This window comes from Tamandua tetradactyla, chromosome 7, assembly GCF_023851605.1.
Source record: "Tamandua tetradactyla isolate mTamTet1 chromosome 7, mTamTet1.pri, whole genome shotgun sequence".
Classification (NCBI taxonomy): Eukaryota; Metazoa; Chordata; class Mammalia; order Pilosa; family Myrmecophagidae; genus Tamandua; species Tamandua tetradactyla.
In genome coordinates this window covers 20,929,160-20,947,292 of record NC_135333.1, presented here as the reverse complement: position 1 = coordinate 20,947,292, position 18,133 = coordinate 20,929,160, and the positions used below count along the sequence as shown (strand labels likewise).

General features: G+C 53.0%; 2 protein-coding genes across 4 annotated transcripts in view; one reads left to right on the top strand and one right to left on the bottom strand.

Annotated features, from left to right (window-relative positions):
- Positions 1-2,055, top strand: part of EPHX1 (epoxide hydrolase 1) — a 47,691-nt gene extending 45,636 nt beyond the window's left edge. The window contains exons 8-9 of the mRNA XM_077168585.1: positions 853-978; positions 1,580-2,055. Of these exons, the coding sequence (XP_077024700.1) occupies positions 853-978; positions 1,580-1,781 (328 nt within the window). The 3' untranslated portion in view covers positions 1,782-2,055. The remainder of the gene's footprint in view (positions 1-852; positions 979-1,579) is intronic.
- Positions 2,056-2,589: 534 nt separating this feature from the next.
- Positions 2,590-18,133, bottom strand: part of TMEM63A (transmembrane protein 63A) — a 43,865-nt gene continuing 28,321 nt past the window's right edge. For all 3 annotated transcript variants that reach the window (XM_077168583.1, XM_077168582.1, XM_077168584.1), the window contains exons 18-23: positions 8,198-8,360; positions 7,292-7,397; positions 6,054-6,221; positions 5,219-5,334; positions 4,830-4,892; positions 2,590-3,597 (exon numbers count right to left, since the gene is read on the bottom strand). In XM_077168583.1, the coding sequence (XP_077024698.1) occupies positions 3,430-3,597; positions 4,830-4,892; positions 5,219-5,334; positions 6,054-6,221; positions 7,292-7,397; positions 8,198-8,360 (784 nt within the window). In that variant the 3' untranslated portion in view covers positions 2,590-3,429. The remainder of the gene's footprint in view (positions 3,598-4,829; positions 4,893-5,218; positions 5,335-6,053; positions 6,222-7,291; positions 7,398-8,197; positions 8,361-18,133) is intronic.

Genomic DNA, 18,133 nt, shown 5'->3' with positions numbered 1-18,133 from the left:
CCCACCGGACTCAGATTTCCTTGAGATTCTAGGCCCTGTCCTCACATGCCCTGTGAGGAACTATTAAGTTTTGGGTCTCTGCTCTATTACTTTTTACTGAAACTAACAACTTGCTGTTGGTGACAAACTCCAGGCAGAATTAATATGGTCCTCTATGACCCAACTGGACGCATACTCCCCAACCCCTGCCTCCCAATGCTGGGTGTTAGCCAGGCCTCATGGCCCCTCCGCCAGTCCCTGAAGCTGCCCTTGCAGCTCTGTTCATGCTCATTTTGTCTGGAACTCGTTTCCCCCATTTTATTCTCCTTTCAAAATCCAATGTAAAGGTCACCTCCTCTGAGAAGCCTTCCCTGACTTCTTCCTGTGCCACGAGGAATTTGTCCTTGTGCCTTGTCTACCCCGCCTCTGCCACAGGGCACACAGTCAGTGCCTCCTGGCTCTGCCTCCCAGCCAGAACCCAGTCAGATTCATCCCTGGGTCCTCAGCACCCACCTCAGCGTCTGGCCCATGGTAGTGCTCAGGACGCTTTCCTCAACTGTGAGCTTGCTGGGAGTCAGTGACCAGGTTCCAGACTCAGCTGTGCCCTGGAACTCTAGCAGTGGTTTACCCTGTCTGTGCCCCAGAGTTTCCCCTTTGTACAAATAGGATTCATAATAGCTGGAAAATGTGCGGAAGTGTGAAAAACACTGTATGAACTCCAGGCCCATTGACACGGCAGCCTGTTCAGCCCCAGAGCTGGTACCTCCAGGCTAACCATGTTAAAGGGACAGTGTGCACAATTCACTACTGCTCCCTAGTTGTAGGAGAGCTGCCACTGGCGCTGAGAGTGGGTTTTCTACTCTGCTTCCTCAGGAAGTTCTCCCTGGATGATCTGCTGACCAACATCATGCTCTACTGGACAACAGGGTCCATTACGTCCTCCCAGCGCTTCTACAAGGAGAACTTGGGACAGGGCTTAAACGTCCAGAAGCACGAGCAGTGAGTCTGGCTAGAGCCCGCAGTGGAGTCCTCTCAGGGTGGGGGTGGGGGGCTGACTCAGTCTTGAACTCAGGGAAGGACTCTTGGAAAAAGAGCAGCCTTGCCCAGTGCCCTGCCTGCCGTGGACACAGAGCGCTTCTGGATGACACTTCAGAAAACATCAGGGCTGTCTAGGGAAGCCCCTGTGCCATTCGAGTTGGCTCACGGAGGGAGCACTGGGCCTGGCGCCCGACCCCGCACCCCAGGTGCTGATCGGGTACAGCCAGGATTTCCCTGGACCCAACTGGGGCTGTTTTCCAAATCTCATATGGATAACTTCAGATGGCCTTAAGGGAAAGGGGAGCAAAGATGGAGAGTTAAGGCTGTCCCATCCCCACCCTCAGCCACGTTCACCCTGCCTGGGTGGCCGTCCCAGGAAAGAGAAGGCCTTAGTGGGTGGAATTGAACAGGGGAGGGGAGGCCGGGCAGTTAGAGCCCCGGATCTCTCCTTCCTGACTCTGAGAGGGCCCGGGGGGTGGATGAGCGAACCCCACCTCTGAGCCCCCCGTGTGGAGAACACAGAGGCGGGTGGAGGCCTCACCTCAGTTTATCTCGCCCTCAGGATGAAGGTCTACGTGCCCACGGGCTATGCAGCCTTCCCGCATGAGTTACTCCACTTTCCAGAAAAGTGGATAAGGCTGAAGTACCCGAAGCTCATCTCCTACTCCTACATGCCCCGGGGGGGGCACTTCGCTGCCTTTGAGGAGCCGGAGCTGCTGGCCCGGGACTTACACAAGTTCGTGGCACTGCTGGAGCAGCAGTGAGCCTGGGGGACTGGCCCAGCCGGACAGGTGACCCGGTCCCCAGGCCGCGTCGCAGCTCCTCCCGTACCCACCCCTCCATACCCAGCACCCTCGGAGCTGCCGCCCTCCTTTTCCAGCAAACCAGCCAGGCTTTGCTCGACCAAGAGGAAATGAGTTTGCACCCTTCCCTGCCCATGCTGAGATCCTTCATCCCACAGGCCCCCACCTCACACGCACGGCAAGAAGCACAGCTTTGATAATAAATGATTCTATATGCGTCAGCAGCTGAAACCAAGAGAGCGCAGCCCCCTGACTCTGTACCAGGTTCCTCTTCCCCAGGAGAGGGGGAGGTTCTGCAGGCTGTGCCAGAGAGGGGTCTGCACCGGCCACGCCCGTGCCTCCTCCCAGCGCCCACCTGCCCAGGGCCAGCCAGGCCAAGGCAGCAGTCTCGGTGACTGTCAAGGAAGGTTCGGGGGAGATGGCAGGCCCTGCCCTGCTGCCTGCAGCCGGCAGGTCCAAGCCGGTCTGAAATGTCCGTGGAGGCTGTAGAGGGAAAACTACCCCCGTAAACGGCCTTAGTGGCGTCCCAGCCCCAGGACCCCAAACAGAGAGAAAAGGCAGAGGGCTGTGGGTCCTTCCTGCACAGTTACAGGCTCAAGAGTGGTGTGCACTGGGCCCAGACACAGCTTCCTCCTCCTCACGATCCCGCCCACGCGCCCCTCCCAGGGCTCCTGCAGGCCTGAGTACTGTCCAACCCCCACCTTGGGGGGAGCCTGGTGGAGGAGGGGGGCTCCAAGACCTCAGCCACGAAGATGTGCAGAAGCTGGGCTCACAGGTCCACCCGAAGGGGCTGGGTTCTTTATTAGTTACATCCCCACTGTCCCTGACCTGACCCAACCACACTGTCAACACGCGACAAAAAACCATCAGAGATGAGATGTGGGAGGCAGAGGTGTGTGCACAGCTGGCTGGGCTGCTGCAGCTGAGCACTGGGTCAGCTCCTTCCTCCCGCCCACAGCTGACTCCTCACAATGTCAAGGGCCACCCAGGCCGGGGTGGGGACAGGGTGGATGACTTAATACGTGGGAGGAAGCTGGAATGACATGGGCTCACCTGGACCCCATCTCAGACCTGGGACTGCTCTAGGCTCTTTGGTTATCTGTGTGTGTGTGTGTGTGCACATAAAAATCCATCTGTGTGTGCATATATCTATGTCTAAAGAGGGGTATTTGAGGGTTCAGAAGGGAAAAAGTCTTCCACTCACAGCATTTCTCTCTATTATCTGCTAGGGATAGTGGACCTGGGAGGCAAAATTCCAACACATGATACTGGCTAAAAATCACGGGAGACATCATTTCAGCTACAGGTCTGGAAGGTGGTACAGAAGAGGGCATGGAAAATGAGAAGAGCCTCTAGTAAGGGCAGGGAGCTGAATGTGCTCCCTTCACTGCTCTAGCCAAAGGACCACCCACACGGCTCTGAGCCAGCAGTCCCCCTTCCCGCCTCAGCTGAGGACCCGAGTCCCTGGTCTGTCTAGTTCCACCCTTTCCCAACAGCGGTGCTGTCAATGGATGGAAAGCAGCCTGCACTTGGTGGGGGTGAGCGACTTCTCCTCCTGGTCCCCTCGCCACCAGGCTCCCCCTAAGCTGGGCCCAGCTGGCCACACATCTCAGGCTTCCTGGTGGGCAGCGGCCATGTTGTCCGCAGGGCTCCGCGCCCAGCACTGCCCAGGGAGGGCCCCACTGATGTTGTGGACAGCACCATAGGTCTGTTGCTGATGTGGGGACAGGGCTGTCTTCTCCGAGGCCAAGCCGCTCAGGATCCGGGGTACATAAGGCTACAGCAAACAGGGGGAGTTAGCAAGTGGGGCACGTGACATTCCCTACCCATTCCTCCCCCATGGCCACGTGTGATAATCAAACCCCCCTCCCTTCTGTTCAGCAAAGATGCACAAACTGAAATAATACAGACTTAGGGAGTCAGGACCCAAAATATGCCTAATGCCCAGTTCCCTAGCAGCCAGAGCAAGATGAAAAACACAATCATTAGAATTCTCTTTATCAAAGAAAAGGAAGCACACATTTCTCAGAGGAAACGAAACTTTTTCTAGCACTGAATTCCAAGAGAAATTTCTTACTTTATATTGTGAATAAGTCTCTACCTGTGCCGGGTAGGCTTACAATGCTGTCAGTGGAACTCATGGGATGCTGAAGAGATCTATGTAAGTTACATGCCTCCCTCCACCCCATCTCAGGCTCCAAATGGGACCCCAGGCCCAGGGCACTGCTCCACCCCACCCCCACCCCACCCCCAGACCCAGGCTGAGATGGAGGGATTTGTACCATCCACCTGTCCTGGCCCATCCCTCATGTGGCTGGCCTGGCCACAGGTGTGCCTCTGAGGAAGGAAACTTTCCAAGGACCTTTTCCTTTGGGGCTGGATGAAAAGCGGGCAGTACCTGGGAGGCAGCACCTGCTTATGCGCTTAGCTGCTCCCGGCATCTGTCAAGAAAGGTCTGTGCTCCCAGCTCTGCCATCCTGTAGCCCCGTTTTCTTTCCCCGCCTCACCCTAGGAGCAGGACCCTGGTGTGGGAAGCAGGGAGAACCAGGCAGGAAAGTGTTCCTGAGGTCTTCCTAACACATGCCTTCCTCTTAAGTGGGTGCTCCGTCCATTCCTTGAATTATGAGGGGAGTCTCTTTGTCACCCTCACAGCAGGAGCTAATGAAATGCTCCTGATAAAGCTTCATCAAACCATCAAGCCTTACCATATTGCTTCACTAGAGCCAAAATTCACCACACATTAAATATGCAGAGAAGGAGAGTGAGCAGGGAGCTGAACCCAGCGGGGGATGGGCATGCATCCTGGCAAGGCTGATTATCTTCTTGGTGACACAAGTTAGAATACCCAGAGGGACTAGGGATTGTTTCTCCATTGACACTGTTTCAGAACCTTGCCTGCCATGTGATCAAGGTCCTTCTCTCTTTACAAGATGAACAAAGCGTGTCTACCCGGGGCCCATCTGCTTAGGACCTGTACCAGGGCCACAGGGGAAAAGAACCAGAGCTTACCGTGAACGATGGAGGCACGTGGGTCTCTGCCCCACCTCCTTTGTCATTTGCCAATTCTTCTGTCTACAAAAAACAGCAAAAGATTGTAATGTTAAACAAAACTGATCTTCCCAAACCACAGCCTCCAAACAAGCAGACCCTTAACACCCCAGAATAACAGTACCAGCTGGCCCCAACCTCTCAGCGCAGACAGAGGACTGAGGGGGTGGGGGTGCAGGGCGCAGACAGAGAGCAGGAATGGGGGGGGAAGCACACATGACAAATGGCCACCCAGGCCTTTCCTAGGGATAAAGAGAACCTGAGAAGGCTGTGGATGTGTGAAAGGGGAGGGAGAGAGTGAACACACTGTCTCCTTTTCTTCCCAGGCCCCGGGTGGAGGGTCTCTTTACCTTGTAGTTCAGGGGGCTGAGGTGCCTGAACCACCCGAAGGCGGTGTAAGCCAGGCAGACCAGGATGGTGAGCAGCACGACCAGGAAGGTGAACACGGTGGAAGGGGCCTTCAGACCTGGAAACAGCAGATGCCAGCCTTAGGGCACTGGCAGGAGGGGGTGCCACCCACCCTCACCCCACGGAGGAAAGGGGGCCACACCTGGTACACAAAACTGCAGCAGGACCCCCCTCTCAGGGGTGCCTTCTCCCTCATACAGAAAACAAAGTGCACTCCCTCCAGCAGCTGGGAGAGTGCCTTCCAGCCAGGAGCACACAGAGCGACCCATTGAACGGCTGGCAGCATCTCCTCTCAGAAGGCCCAGCAGGTTCCAGGACAAAATGACTATTTGCCAACTTCCTTGCCAGGTTGGTTCCCTCTAGTGTCTGAAGGCCTGGGCTAGGTAGGGTGAGATCTCTTGCCAGCCTGATTGGGGCAGAGTCACCTTTCTCTTCTGCCTTTTTCTTTTCCCCAAAAGAGTCCCCTCTAACATGTCCCTTCCATACTGTGAGGTGTGAGGATCTGGGCCTCTCCACCACCTCCAGTTCCACAAAGAGCAATGGAGATCGGCATCCCACCTCCTCTGGCTCAGCCCCTCCAGAGCTGATAAAGGGAACATCTCCCCCTGCTTGTCGGGGGCCGATGGGTTCGCCAGCATTCCTCCTGAGCTTCAGCTAGCCTGACAGCCAGGCCGTCAGCTGCCCCACCCGATCAGCCTGCACCCTGGGGCACCACGTTCTGATGGGCCTCAGTCTGAGGGCCCGCCTGGCTGGTGGCCGGGGCGGCAGGGGCCTCACCCAGGCGCAGGAAGGAGAAGAAGAAGAGCCAGAAGAGGCACAGGATGGGGGCAGCCAAGGCCTGGTTCACAGCAGCCGAGTGGATCCTCTTTTCCAGCTTGGCCGGGAGGTAGACGAAGTAGAGGTTGTGCCTGTCCACCAGGTGCTTAAGCAGGATGTAGATGAGGCCTGCGGAGGTGGGGCCGTCAAGCGGAGACCCCGCGGGGCCAGGAAGGCCGCCCTGCCCCCTCCCTCCCGGGGCCTGGCTGGTTTTGTGCAGAGCCGGGGTCGGGAGGAGGGAAAAGTCTGCTGCAGGAACCCTTAACTGGGCAAAATGCTTATCCTGGCTGCTAGTTTGTTCTCTTTCTGACCACTGGGAGAGGGGCATCTGTGCTTCTGGATCCACAAAACACAGAGATTCTAGAACCATTTTGGGGAAAGAGGCTATTTTACACAGACACCGGACCCCTCCCATGCCCCCTCCTCCCATACTCTCTGTCCCCTACCCAGATGACTTCCTACCCTCACCGCCCAAGTAACCTTACCCAGGGACAGCACAGACGGTGGGTGCTGCCGTTTCTACATCAGGCTATTTTTAAATGTATTTTAAAAATAATACCACAGATTTTTAAAATAGTACAAAAGGGTATACAGGGGAAAAGACAACTTCCTCTTACCCCCTAAACCTTAGCTACCACGGCCAGCTGTTTCTTCGGTGTTGCGTTTCCTTCCTGAGTCTTTTACTCATCTGCTGGTGCTTTATTTTACAGTACTAGTCAAAATCTTGGCCTTTAAAGTCCTGAGTTCAAATCCTGACTCTGCCCCTGTCACAGTGTGTCTCTCAAGGCCTCATCCGTGAAAGGAGGACAGAAACAAGCCCTTCCTTGTAGGGCTGTGGGATCGCCCATGCACAGCCAGGGGCGACTGGCCCAGGAGTACACAAGCATGATGGCTACAAACGTCAGCACCAGTGCTGTCTTAGTGGCCGATAAAAAAATCTAAGGGTTAAAGCCCAGAATGAAAGGGTCAGCTGGCAAAGAACCTGATGCCTGGAGAAATACTAACAGGGGTCACAGTTTGGACGGCCGGTGGAAGGAATTCATTTAACAATGAAATTAAATGTGGTATCACACATTGTTCAATGGCTACAAGGGGTCTGCTGTTTCTGGGATTCCATGTTGTCCTGGGATAGCTGTCCTGGAATGCTGAAGGGACTGGCCATCCGCCTACCGTGGGGCCAGCTCCCAGAGACCACTCACCAAAAGGCACGATGATGGGGCAGGTGATGCTGTAGGCCATGATGACGGTGAAGACACACAGCATCCATGCGTACATGGCTCCAAACTCATACTGGAAGGCCTGGTTCTGGGAGAGGGTGGGAGGAGCTCACCGGCTTGTTCCGCCCCCAACCCTCCCCCCACCCCCAATGGTAAAGGGAGAGACAGTGGGATAGAGAAGGACTCTGGAAGTAGGAGGCTCGTAGTCACCCACCTCTTTGGGTCCTTTCCATCCCTCCACAAACCTCCAACTTTACCCAGCTCATACCCAGGCCCCAAGGAACAGGAACCACATGTTCTCTTAGTGTTTCCCTAGTTCTAATAATGTCTACCCAACAGGATGGTGAGCCCCACTGAGGGCAGACCAGTGAAGGGTTCCCCAGAGTGTGGGCATCTGATGGACGGAAGGCTCTGCCCCTTGCAGGAGAAGGGTTTCACCTGCCCACGGCTTAGTTTGCTCCTCAGTGGACACCAGCAGGGCCCATCTATGAGGGATCCGGAAGTTTAAAGAAAAGAAGGCAGCGCTTCCAACTTTCCTATCACATACCCACAATGGCAAAGGAGCACAGAACAGAATCCCTCAGCCCCGATTTAGGGTATCTTGGAACAAATACCACAAGCCCCAAATGCAGTTTACATCGTGGTAACCCCAGGAGATCGTACAAGTTGTTGCCCCCTGGGAAAGGCATTGCTGATGTTAGTCGTATGCATGTACGTGTGTGTGCGTGTGTGTGTGTGTGTGACCACACGGCCACAGGGGTGGCAGAGCCCCTCCTGGCCCGTTTCCCTGCAGCGCGGAGGGGCCTCCTGGGGCTGAGGCCGCCCCGCACCCCCCCCCCCCACACACACACACACCCGGCCGGTGGCCCCGCCCCCTGTGGCCCGCACCTGCCGGATGTTCCTGCGGTCGGCTGCCGTCTTGGCCATGGCCATGCGGAAGGTGTAGAGCACGAGGCCCGGCAGCCGCAGGAGCTCCATGCCGTTGCCGATGAAGGCGGAGGCGATGACGTAGTTCACAAAGAAGGCGCCCTGGTCCGGTAGGAAGACGCACCTGGAAAAGGCAAGGTCCGGGCCGGAGGCTGGGGTCCCCCTCCGCCGCAGCGGCCTTCCCGCGGGAGCACTAGGGAGGGGTCCCTGTTGGGGCAGCAGCACAGCCCGGGGGCGTCACACCCAGGCCCGCGCAGAGGGTACCGGTGGCTGCACCGTGTGCCAGGCACTGACCGAGGAATGGCGAACTGAAGCCCGCCCACCTCCCGGTTGGGGAGACACCCAAGCCAACAAGTAAGCTGATAAGCGCACTGGAGAAAAGCCAGCAGGCCAGGGGCGGGTCGGAGGCGGAGAGGGGGGCATTTACTGTCGTATATACATCAATCAGAAAACCCCTCCTTCAGGTGAGATCTGAACAGAGGCGGGAAGGAGGAGGAGGAGCAGGTCAGGGAGATGTCTGGGAAGGACCCCTCGGAGCGGTGCGCACACAGCGAGGTCTGCGGGGCGGAACACGGCTGCACGGCCGGCTGCGGAGGTGGGGGAGGTCCCGGCCTGGGACGCCGGAGGGGAGGGGCCCTGGCGACAGCGAGGGCACCTGGGTAAGGTGGGAGCAGGAGACCAGGTGGGGCGGGACCGGGGCCTGGTGGGAGATGGTCGGATTCTGGGTACTCCTTAGAGAAAAAGCCATCAGGAGTTGCTGAGGGATCCGGTGTGGTGTGCAAGGGAAAGAGAGGAAACAAGAATAACTCTGAGGTTTTTGCCCAAGCAACTGGAAGAACAGAGTAATGTGTCAGAGAAAATCATGGGAGTGGCAGATTTGGGGATAAAAGCCAGGAGTATGTTTTGGGGCAGGTAAAGTCTGACATGCCCAGATCTCCAAATGGCGTCATGGGCAGGCAGTTGGATATAGGAGTCTGGTGGTGTGGGCTGTACTTATATGTCACCAGCGTGATTTAATTTGGGAGTAGTCAAGCAGTAGTTAAAGCTATGAGACCAGCTGGGGGAAAAGGCTGAGTCCTCACCATGGGCTTGGTGACCTCCAAGTCACTCCGACCTAGACCAGAGCTGGGTGGGTGTCTGCATGTCTGCCTGAGGCTGCTGGCTCAAGTCACTAGCAAGTGGCTACTTAAAATAATTCACCCCTTCCTTACAGGTAAGCAGCCTTCCCTATAAATGTTCCTTTGGAAGAATCAATCCTGGGCCATAGGCCCTACTTAAGACCTAAAGTATAATGCAGTGGGGACTGGGGTTACCTCCGAGCTCCATCTTCTAACTAGCTGAGTAACCTTGTAAAGAAGGATTTTATAAAGAAAAGAGTTATGGGCCCCATCAGGTTAAAACAACCCGGGACTTCCCAGGGGCGGTTATCTGCTGCCTTTGTTATGCAAGGTTTTCTGCTGCCTTGGTTATGCAAGGTTGTAACTGCCGGAGAAAGTTTATCTAAGAATGCAACTGAGAAGGTTGAGTAAGGGAGTTTTGCACGAGACAGCTGCTTCTTGCAAGAAGCAGCTCCCATGACTCATGCGCGAAAAATGTTTGTTATCTGCTTCTTGCAAAATGTTCGTTATCTACTTCCTGCATAAAGCAGAACCTGCAACTAATGTTCAACCCTCAAACCCCACACCCTTATCCTGACCCTCAAAAGGCTTCCCAAAACCCAGGTTTGGGGCTCTCTGTTCCTGCGTGTTCAGTGAGCCCCACGCATGTGTGGTAAATAAACCCCTTGCGTGTTGCATGAGAGAACGTCTCTTGGAGTCCTCCTTTGCGCGGCAAAACTCTCAAATTCTTACATTTGGAGGTCCCACCGAGATCGGCTCTTCGTAGGGGAAGGCTCCAACAGCTCTTTCTCTCGGGGTAAGTAAGGCCTTTTTTGTCTGAGGTGCGATCGCTTAGTCTGTCAGACTGGCAGTGACTGTCGGGGAGTCGCGTGAGCACTCCCCGACTGCAACCGACAGACGTGTCCGGGGTTGCAGGTCACTCTCCCGAGGGACGCCTCGGGATTGGGGGACCTCCGGGGACGCCTGGAGGCTTCCTACAGGGCCGACTCTGATTCTGTTTCCCTTCTGACGGGGGGAGACTCGATCACAGTCATCGGGCCAGTCTGAGCTGTGTCTCTGAAACTGTGTAAACGTGGTGTGCCGGCTCTGTGTGTGTCTGTCTGTATTTGTGTGTTAGGAATTGTTTTTGTTTTACCAAAGATGGGTCAGGGAATGTCGACTCCACTTTCTCTGACCTTAAGACACTGGTCGGAGGTCAGGGAAAGAGGTCAGAATCTATCTCTTATTGTAAAGAAAGGCAAATGGCAGACCTTCTGCTCGGCCGAGTGGCCCTCCTTTAACGTGGAATGGCCTCGTGAAGGAACTTTTCATCTACCCTTGATTCGGGCCGTCAAGTCAGTCATCTTCCGCCCTGACCCGTATGGCCACCCGGACCAGCAGCCCTACATCATGGTTTGGCAGGACCTGTGTGAAAACCCACCTCCATGGGTAAAGCCGTTTCTTACTCCTCTTGGTCAACATGACTCTCACTCTGTACTCCCAATCAAGGTGCCGGGTCCTTCTCAAGCTCCGAAACTCTATCCTTCTTTGTCTCCTGCAGTCCTACCGGAATCCCAATCGGATCTAATCCTCTTCGATGCAGGTCCTTCTTCCCCTCCTCCCTACCCTTCAGCTCCGGTACAGGACCCCCCCTCTCTTAGCTCACCTTCTCCCTCCTCTAGTTCTCTCTCCCCGCCCTCTTCCATTTCCTCTCCGCAGGTTCACCAACAGACGATCCCAGATGAACCAGGACCGGCACATAGTACACGAAGCAGACGAGCACTAAGCCCATCTGATGTGGCGGTCACTCTCCCCCTCAGACCGTACGGGCCTCCAGTGGATGACGGACACGGGGGAGAAATGCCCGCTCTACAATACTGGCCCTTTTCCTCCTCTGACTTATATAATTGGAAAAATAATAACCCTCCTTTTTCCGAGGCTCCCACTAGGCTGACTGGATTGGTGGAGTCCCTTATGTTCTCTCACCAGCCCACTTGGGATGATTGTCAACAACTCCTGGGGACTCTCTTCACCACGGAGGAGCGAGATCGGATCCTACTGGAAGCCAGGAAGCAAGTTCCTGGACAAGACGGGAGACCCACCCAACTCCAGCATGTCATCGACGATCGGTTCCCGCTGCGCCGCCCTAATTGGGACCCGAACACCTCTGAAGGTAGGGAGCATCTGTCCATCTATCGCCAGACTCTAGTAGCGGGTCTCCGAGCAGCCGCACGCCGGCCCACCAATTTGGCCAAGGTAAGAGAGGTTATTCAGGGAGCGGACGAATCGCCCTCAGTCTTTTTAGAAAAACTAATGGAAGCATACCGTAGGTATACTCCCTTTGACCCTCAATCGGAGGATCAAAGAGCCTCAGTGGCCATGGCCTTTATCGGCCAATCAGCTCCAGATATTAGACGCAAGCTGCAGCGCTTAGAGGGGTTGCAGGACCTAGCCTTGCGAGATTTAGTCAAAGAAGCTGAAAAAGTGTTTTATAAGAGAGAAACAGAGGAGGAAAAAGAACAAAGGAGAGAGAGAGAGAGAGAGGAAAAAGAGTTGGTAAGAGAGAAAAGGAGAACAAAAGAATTAACAAAGATCCTGGCCACAGTAGTTGAAAGAAACACTGAAGGTAGAGGACGAGCTGGAGAAAATCCCTCTGGTCGGCGTTATTGTACCCCTCTTAGTCCAGACCAGTGCGCCTACTGCAAAGAAACTGGGCACTGGGCCAAAAACTGTCCGAAAAAAACGGAGGGGTACTAGGCCCCCAAATTGGCAACAACCGGCCACATTGGCTCTAGAAAGTGAGGACTAGGGGAGTCAGGGCTCGGCACCCCTCCCCGAGCTCAGGGTAAAATTTAATGTGGAGGGGGTACCAATTAATTTTGAAGTCGACACAGGAGCAGTAGTGTCGGCCCTCCAAGAACCTATAGGCCCACTCTCTACAAAAAGGTCCTTAGTGCGGGGAGCAAATGGCAGTCGCTACCGCGCCTGGACTACTAAAAGAACCATGGACCTGGGGAAGGGGAAGCTTCAACACTCCTTCCTAGTTATCCCTGAGTGCCCTGCCCCGCTTATGGGAAGAGACTTGTTAACTAAACTAAGGGCGAGAATCACCTTCAATCCTAAGGGGCCAAAGGTGGAATTTTTAAACCCGCTAGTAAGCCAACCTGTAATAACTGCCCTCACCTTGCCAGTCGAAGAAGAATATCAGCTGTACATAAAACCAGAACAGCTCCACAGTTCAATTCCTCAGGCCTGGCTTGAAGAATTCCCTAATTCCTGGGCAGAAGTTGCCGGGTTAGGGTTGGCAGTCAATCAGCCCCCAGTAGTAGTGACCCTAAAGCCCACCGCCTCTCCAATTCGGGTAAAACAATACTACTTAAGCAAGGAAGCCCGGGAAGGAATCAAGCCCCATATAGAGAAATTCCTTGGCTTGGGAGTACTTAAGCCCTGTCAATCAGCCTGGAACACTCCCTTATTGCCGGTCAAAAAGCCAGGGACTAGAGACTATAGACCGGTGCAAGACTTACGGGAAGTAAATAGCAGAGTGCAGGATATACATCCTACGGTGCCAAATCCCTATAACCTGCTCAGCACTCTCCATCCTGAAAAGACTTGGTATACTGTGCTTGATCTAAAAGATGCTTTCTTCTGCCTGCCCTTGCATAAGGACAGTCAACCCTTGTTCGCTTTCGAGTGGATCGATCCAGAGACGGGATCCTCGAACCAACTGACTTGGACACGCTTGCCCCAGGGGTTCAAAAAACTCCCCCACCATTTTTGACGAAGCTCTTCATAAAGACTTAAGCTCCTTCAGAATTCAGCATCCCAGAGTCACCTTGCTACAATATGTGGACGACTTACTGTTGGCAGCAGACACTAAGGAGGACTGTGAGTATGGAACCCGAAAACTGTTAAGTGAGCTAGCCGCACTGGGGTACCGAGCCTCGGCCAAAAAGGCCCAAATCTGTAAAAGGGAAGTAATCTTCCTGGGATATACTCTTAAGAATGGAAAGCGATGGCTCACTGAGGCTAGAAAGAAAACTGTAACACAGATACCCCCGCCCACGACCCGAAAGCAGCTACGAGAGTTCTTAGGGACAGCGGGATTCTGCCGGTTGTGGATCCCAGGGTTTGCAGCCCTTGCTGCCCCATTATTCCCCTTGCTCAAAGGGAGTGCTGATTTCCAGTGGGGAATAGAACAGCAGGAAGCTTTCGACAGCATTAAGAAAGCGCTCCTGTCAGCTCCAGCTTTAACCCTCCCAGACGTGAATAAACCTTTCACGCTCTACATAGAAGAAAGGAGAGGCGTGGCTAGAGGGGTCCTAACACAGGCTTTAGGCCCCTGGAGGAGACCGGTGGCCTATCTGTCCAAGCGATTAGACTCAGTTGCCAGCGGATGGCCACGCTGTCTCAAGGCCATCGCGGCAGCTGCCCTCCTGGCAAAAGACGCAGACAAACTCACTCTAGGACAGAAGCTGACCATAATAGCCCCTCACGCCCTGGAGAGCATAATCCGCCAACCTCCAGATAGATGGATGTCAAATGCCAGAATTACCCACTATCAGAGCATCCTCCTAGACAAAGACAGGGTGACTTTTGGGGCCCCATCAGCTTTAAACCCGGCTACCCTGCTCCCGGACGAGACCGCGGGACCTGTGCTGCACACTTGCCAAGAGATATTAGCTGAAGAGACCGGAATCCGCAGAGACTTAAAAGACCAACCATTACCTAACTCGGAGGTAACCTGGTTTTCGGACGGAAGCAGCTTTCTCCAACACGGTAAGAGGCGAGCGGGAGCAGCGGTAGTCAGTGGGACAAAAGTTATTTGGTCTTCTAGCCTCCCGGAGGGAACATCTGCCCAAAAAGCTGAACTAATTGCCCTCACAAAAGCTCTAGAATTAGCAAAAGAAAAACGAGCGACTATCTATACAGATAGCCGTTATGCCTTTGCTACTGCCCACGTACATGGGGCAATTTACCAACAAAGAGGGCTATTAACCTCAGCTGGTAAAGAAATCAAACACAAGGAGGAAATTCTTAAACTCCTGGCAGCAGTCATGTTTCCCAAAGAACTAGCCATTGTCCACTGTGCTAGCCACCAAAGAGGTTCAGACCCAATAACCATGGGTAATAAGCGAGCAGATGAAGAAGCAAAAGCGGCAGCATTAAGGGACCCTGTAAACTTGGTCCTAATAACCAAAGAAAACCAGCAACCCCCTGAAACACTATCTGAGGTTACACCCCAAGGAGAATCGGAAGCCCTAGCTTACATACAGCAGGTCCATCAGCTCACCCACCTGGGGACAGGGAAACTACAGCAGCTCCTGCAAGACCAGAGGGAATTGTACCCTCTGGCAGCCTCAAAAAGGAAAGAACTGGCAGATCGCGTAGCCAGAGAATGTCAGGCATGTCAAATTGTGAACGCCTACCCCACCAAAGCTCCTAACGGAAAAAGACTAAGGGGAACTCGACCTGGGCAGTTCTGGGAAGTCGACTTTACTGAAATTAAACCTGCAAAGTATGGACTTAAATACTTACTAGTTTTTGTAGACACCTTTTCAGGATGGGTTGAAGCCTACCCAACTAAGAGAGAAACGGCCCAGGTCGTAGTCAAGAAGATTATGGAAGAAATTTTTCCCCGGTTCGGTCTACCAAAGGTAATAGGGTCAGATAACGGACCCGCATTTGTAGCCCAGGTAAGTCAGGGTGTGGCCAGGATATTGGGGATTGATTGGAAATTGCATTGCGCATACAGACCCCAAAGCTCAGGACAGGTAGAAAGAATGAACAGGACAATTAAAGAGACCCTAACCAAATTAGCTATAGAGACTGGCTTGAAGGATTGGACCATGCTCCTGCCTTATGCCCTGTTCAGGGCCCGGAATACCCCCTCTGCTCTCATGTGTAATCTAACCCCTTATGAAATCTTATATGGGGCACCACCTCCAGTCAAGGACATGTCTTCCATTCTAGAGATTAATAGTTCCCTTCATACCCCCTTGCTTGACAGGCTGCGAGCCTTGGAAAAAGCCCAGCGGTTCCTGTGGCGGCAGCTCTCCACCTCCTACCAGCCAGGAGACAACAGAACTCCGCATCAATATCAGGTGGGAGACTTTGTCTACGTCCGCCGCCACCAGGTACAGACTCTTGAACCTCGCTGGAAAGGACCGTATCAAGTACTCTTGACCACCCCCACCGCAGTCAAGGTCGATGGCATCGCATCCTGGATCCATGCGTCTCATCTCAAACCTGCGCCTTCGCCCTCTGAGTCCCAGTGGAAACTGGAAAGGACTGACAATCCTCTCAAGCTGCGGGTTCGTAGGGTTACTACTTCTTCTCCTCCTTCCCCCAGGGGAACCCAATTCCAACCCGCATAAGCCTTGGAAATGGACAATATCCAGATGGGAAAATGGGAAGACTATAAAAACTTGGGAGGGAGCAGGGGGGCCTTCGTTCCTGGTACCCCCTTGTAAACTTACCACTCTGGGGAATGAACCCTGTTGTGACCTGACCCCCATTTATCTATGCCCTGCATCCAATCCGGGTAGAAGTTATTGTAACAGCCCAGGACATTATTATTGTGCCTACTGGGGCTGTGAAACCTTAGCAACAAAATGGACAACCTCAGGTGACCCCTTCCTCAAAATAGGATTCCAATGGAACTGTACTAACCGCGGAGGCTGTGGGTCTGAAGGGTGGCTCAGGGAGCGTCTCAGGGCCCACGCCACAGGTGCTAGTCTTAAAACAGATTACTCATACAACCCTTGTGATAAAGTTTGGCTTAATATCACTAACCCTTCAGACGATAGTTGGATAACTGGAAAGACCTGGGGAACCAGATTCTACGAAGCCGGCACAGACAGGGGGGGACTGATGTTCATTAAGAAGGAAGAGATTCCCCAAAAAGCTATCCGGATAGGCCCCAACCCTGTTCTGACTATGAAAAACTCAGGGCCTCGTACAGAACCTGCACCCTCACGAAGGCCTAGCCATACTCCCCAGAACCCCACGAGTTCCATAATTCCCACTTCTTCCCCCCTTCCAACTCCCAATAGTACTTCTCCCTACAATCCAGAGACTCCTGGTGACCGATTATACAACCTAATTCTAGGAGCCTTTTCTGCCCTCAATCACTCCCGAGCTAATCTCACCCAGTCATGCTGGCTTTGCCTGTCGGCTTCGCCGCCCTATTATGAAGGAATAGCTATAAATAAGTCATATACCATCCTCCCTAATGGCACATCTTGCGACTGGGACAGCGACCATAAACTCACCTTGTCTGAAGTTACGGGACAAGGAACTTGTATAGGTAACCCTCCTCCCCACGTTAAAATCTTATGTGCCACCATTAACCAAACCCAAGATAATAATAAATTCCTTCAACCTCCCCCAGGTTTAAAGTGGGCATGTGACACCGGAATTACCCCTTGTGTATCTACAAAGGTTTTTAACAACTCTGTCAACCATTGTGTATTAGTTTCTATATACCCCCGAATTCTCTATCATTCAGAGACAGAATTAGAAACTACACTAATAAGCCAAATCAGATACAAAAGAGAACCAATCTCAATAACTCTAGCAGTCCTTATGGGGGTAACTGTCGCTGCCGGTATAGGCACGGGGACTGCTGCCATTGTACATAGCAATCAACAAACCAGTCAATTACAGGCCGCGATAGATCAAGACTTAAAAGAAATAGAAAGATCTGTCTCAGCCCTTCAGAACTCTCTAACCTCCCTTTCAGAAGTAGTTCTGCAGAATAGGCGGGGACTTGACTTACTTTTCCTCAAAGAGGGGGGACTATGTGCAGCTTTAAAAGAACAGTGCTGTTTCTATGCGGATCACTCTGGTGTTGTTAAAGAGTCCATGACAAAACTCAGAGAGCGCCTTCGTGAAAGACAAAAAGAACGAGAGGCGCAACAGGGGTGGTTTGAATCTTGGTTTACTAAGTCCCCCTGGTTGACAACGCTATTATCTGCTCTCGCTGGGCCCTTAACTGTGTTACTTTTAATAATGACTATAGGACCATGTATTCTAAATAAAATTATACAGTTTTTACAGGGGCAGATTGGAAATGTCAAACTAATGCTCATCAGACAACAGTACTCAGTATTAAATAACCCAGAAAATCTCTAAGATTAGAGATATGTACAAAAAGGAGTGGGGAATGTAAAGAAGGATTTTATAAAGAAAAGAGTTATGGGCCCCATCAGGCTAAAACAACCCAGGACTTCCCAGGGGCGGTTATCTGCTGCCTTTGTTATGCAAGGTTTTCTGCTGCCTTGGTTATGCAAGGTTGTAACTGCCGGAGAAAGTTTATCTAAGAATGCAACTGAGAAGGTTGAGTAAGGGAGTTTTGCACGAGACAGCTGCTTCTTGCAAGAAGCAGCTCCCATGACTCATGCGCGAAAAATGTTTGTTATCTGCTTCTTGCAAAATGTTCGTTATCTACTTCCTGCATAAAGCAGAACCTGTAACTAATGTTCAACCCTCAAACCCCACACCCTTATCCTGACCCTCAAAAGGCTTCCCAAAACCCAGGTTCGGGGCTCTCTGTTCCTGCGTGTTCAGTGAGCCCCACGCATGTGTGGTAAATAAACCCCTTGCATGTTGCATGAGAGAACGTCTCTTGGAGTCCTCCTTTGCGCGGCAAAACTCTCAAATTCTTACAACCTTGAGCAAGGTACTTAACATCTCTGAGCCTCTATCTCCCCAGCTATAACGTGAAAATAATAATAGTATCTATTGCATAGTTTGTTGTAAAGATTCAATAAGAAAAAGAAATATAAAGCACTTAGCA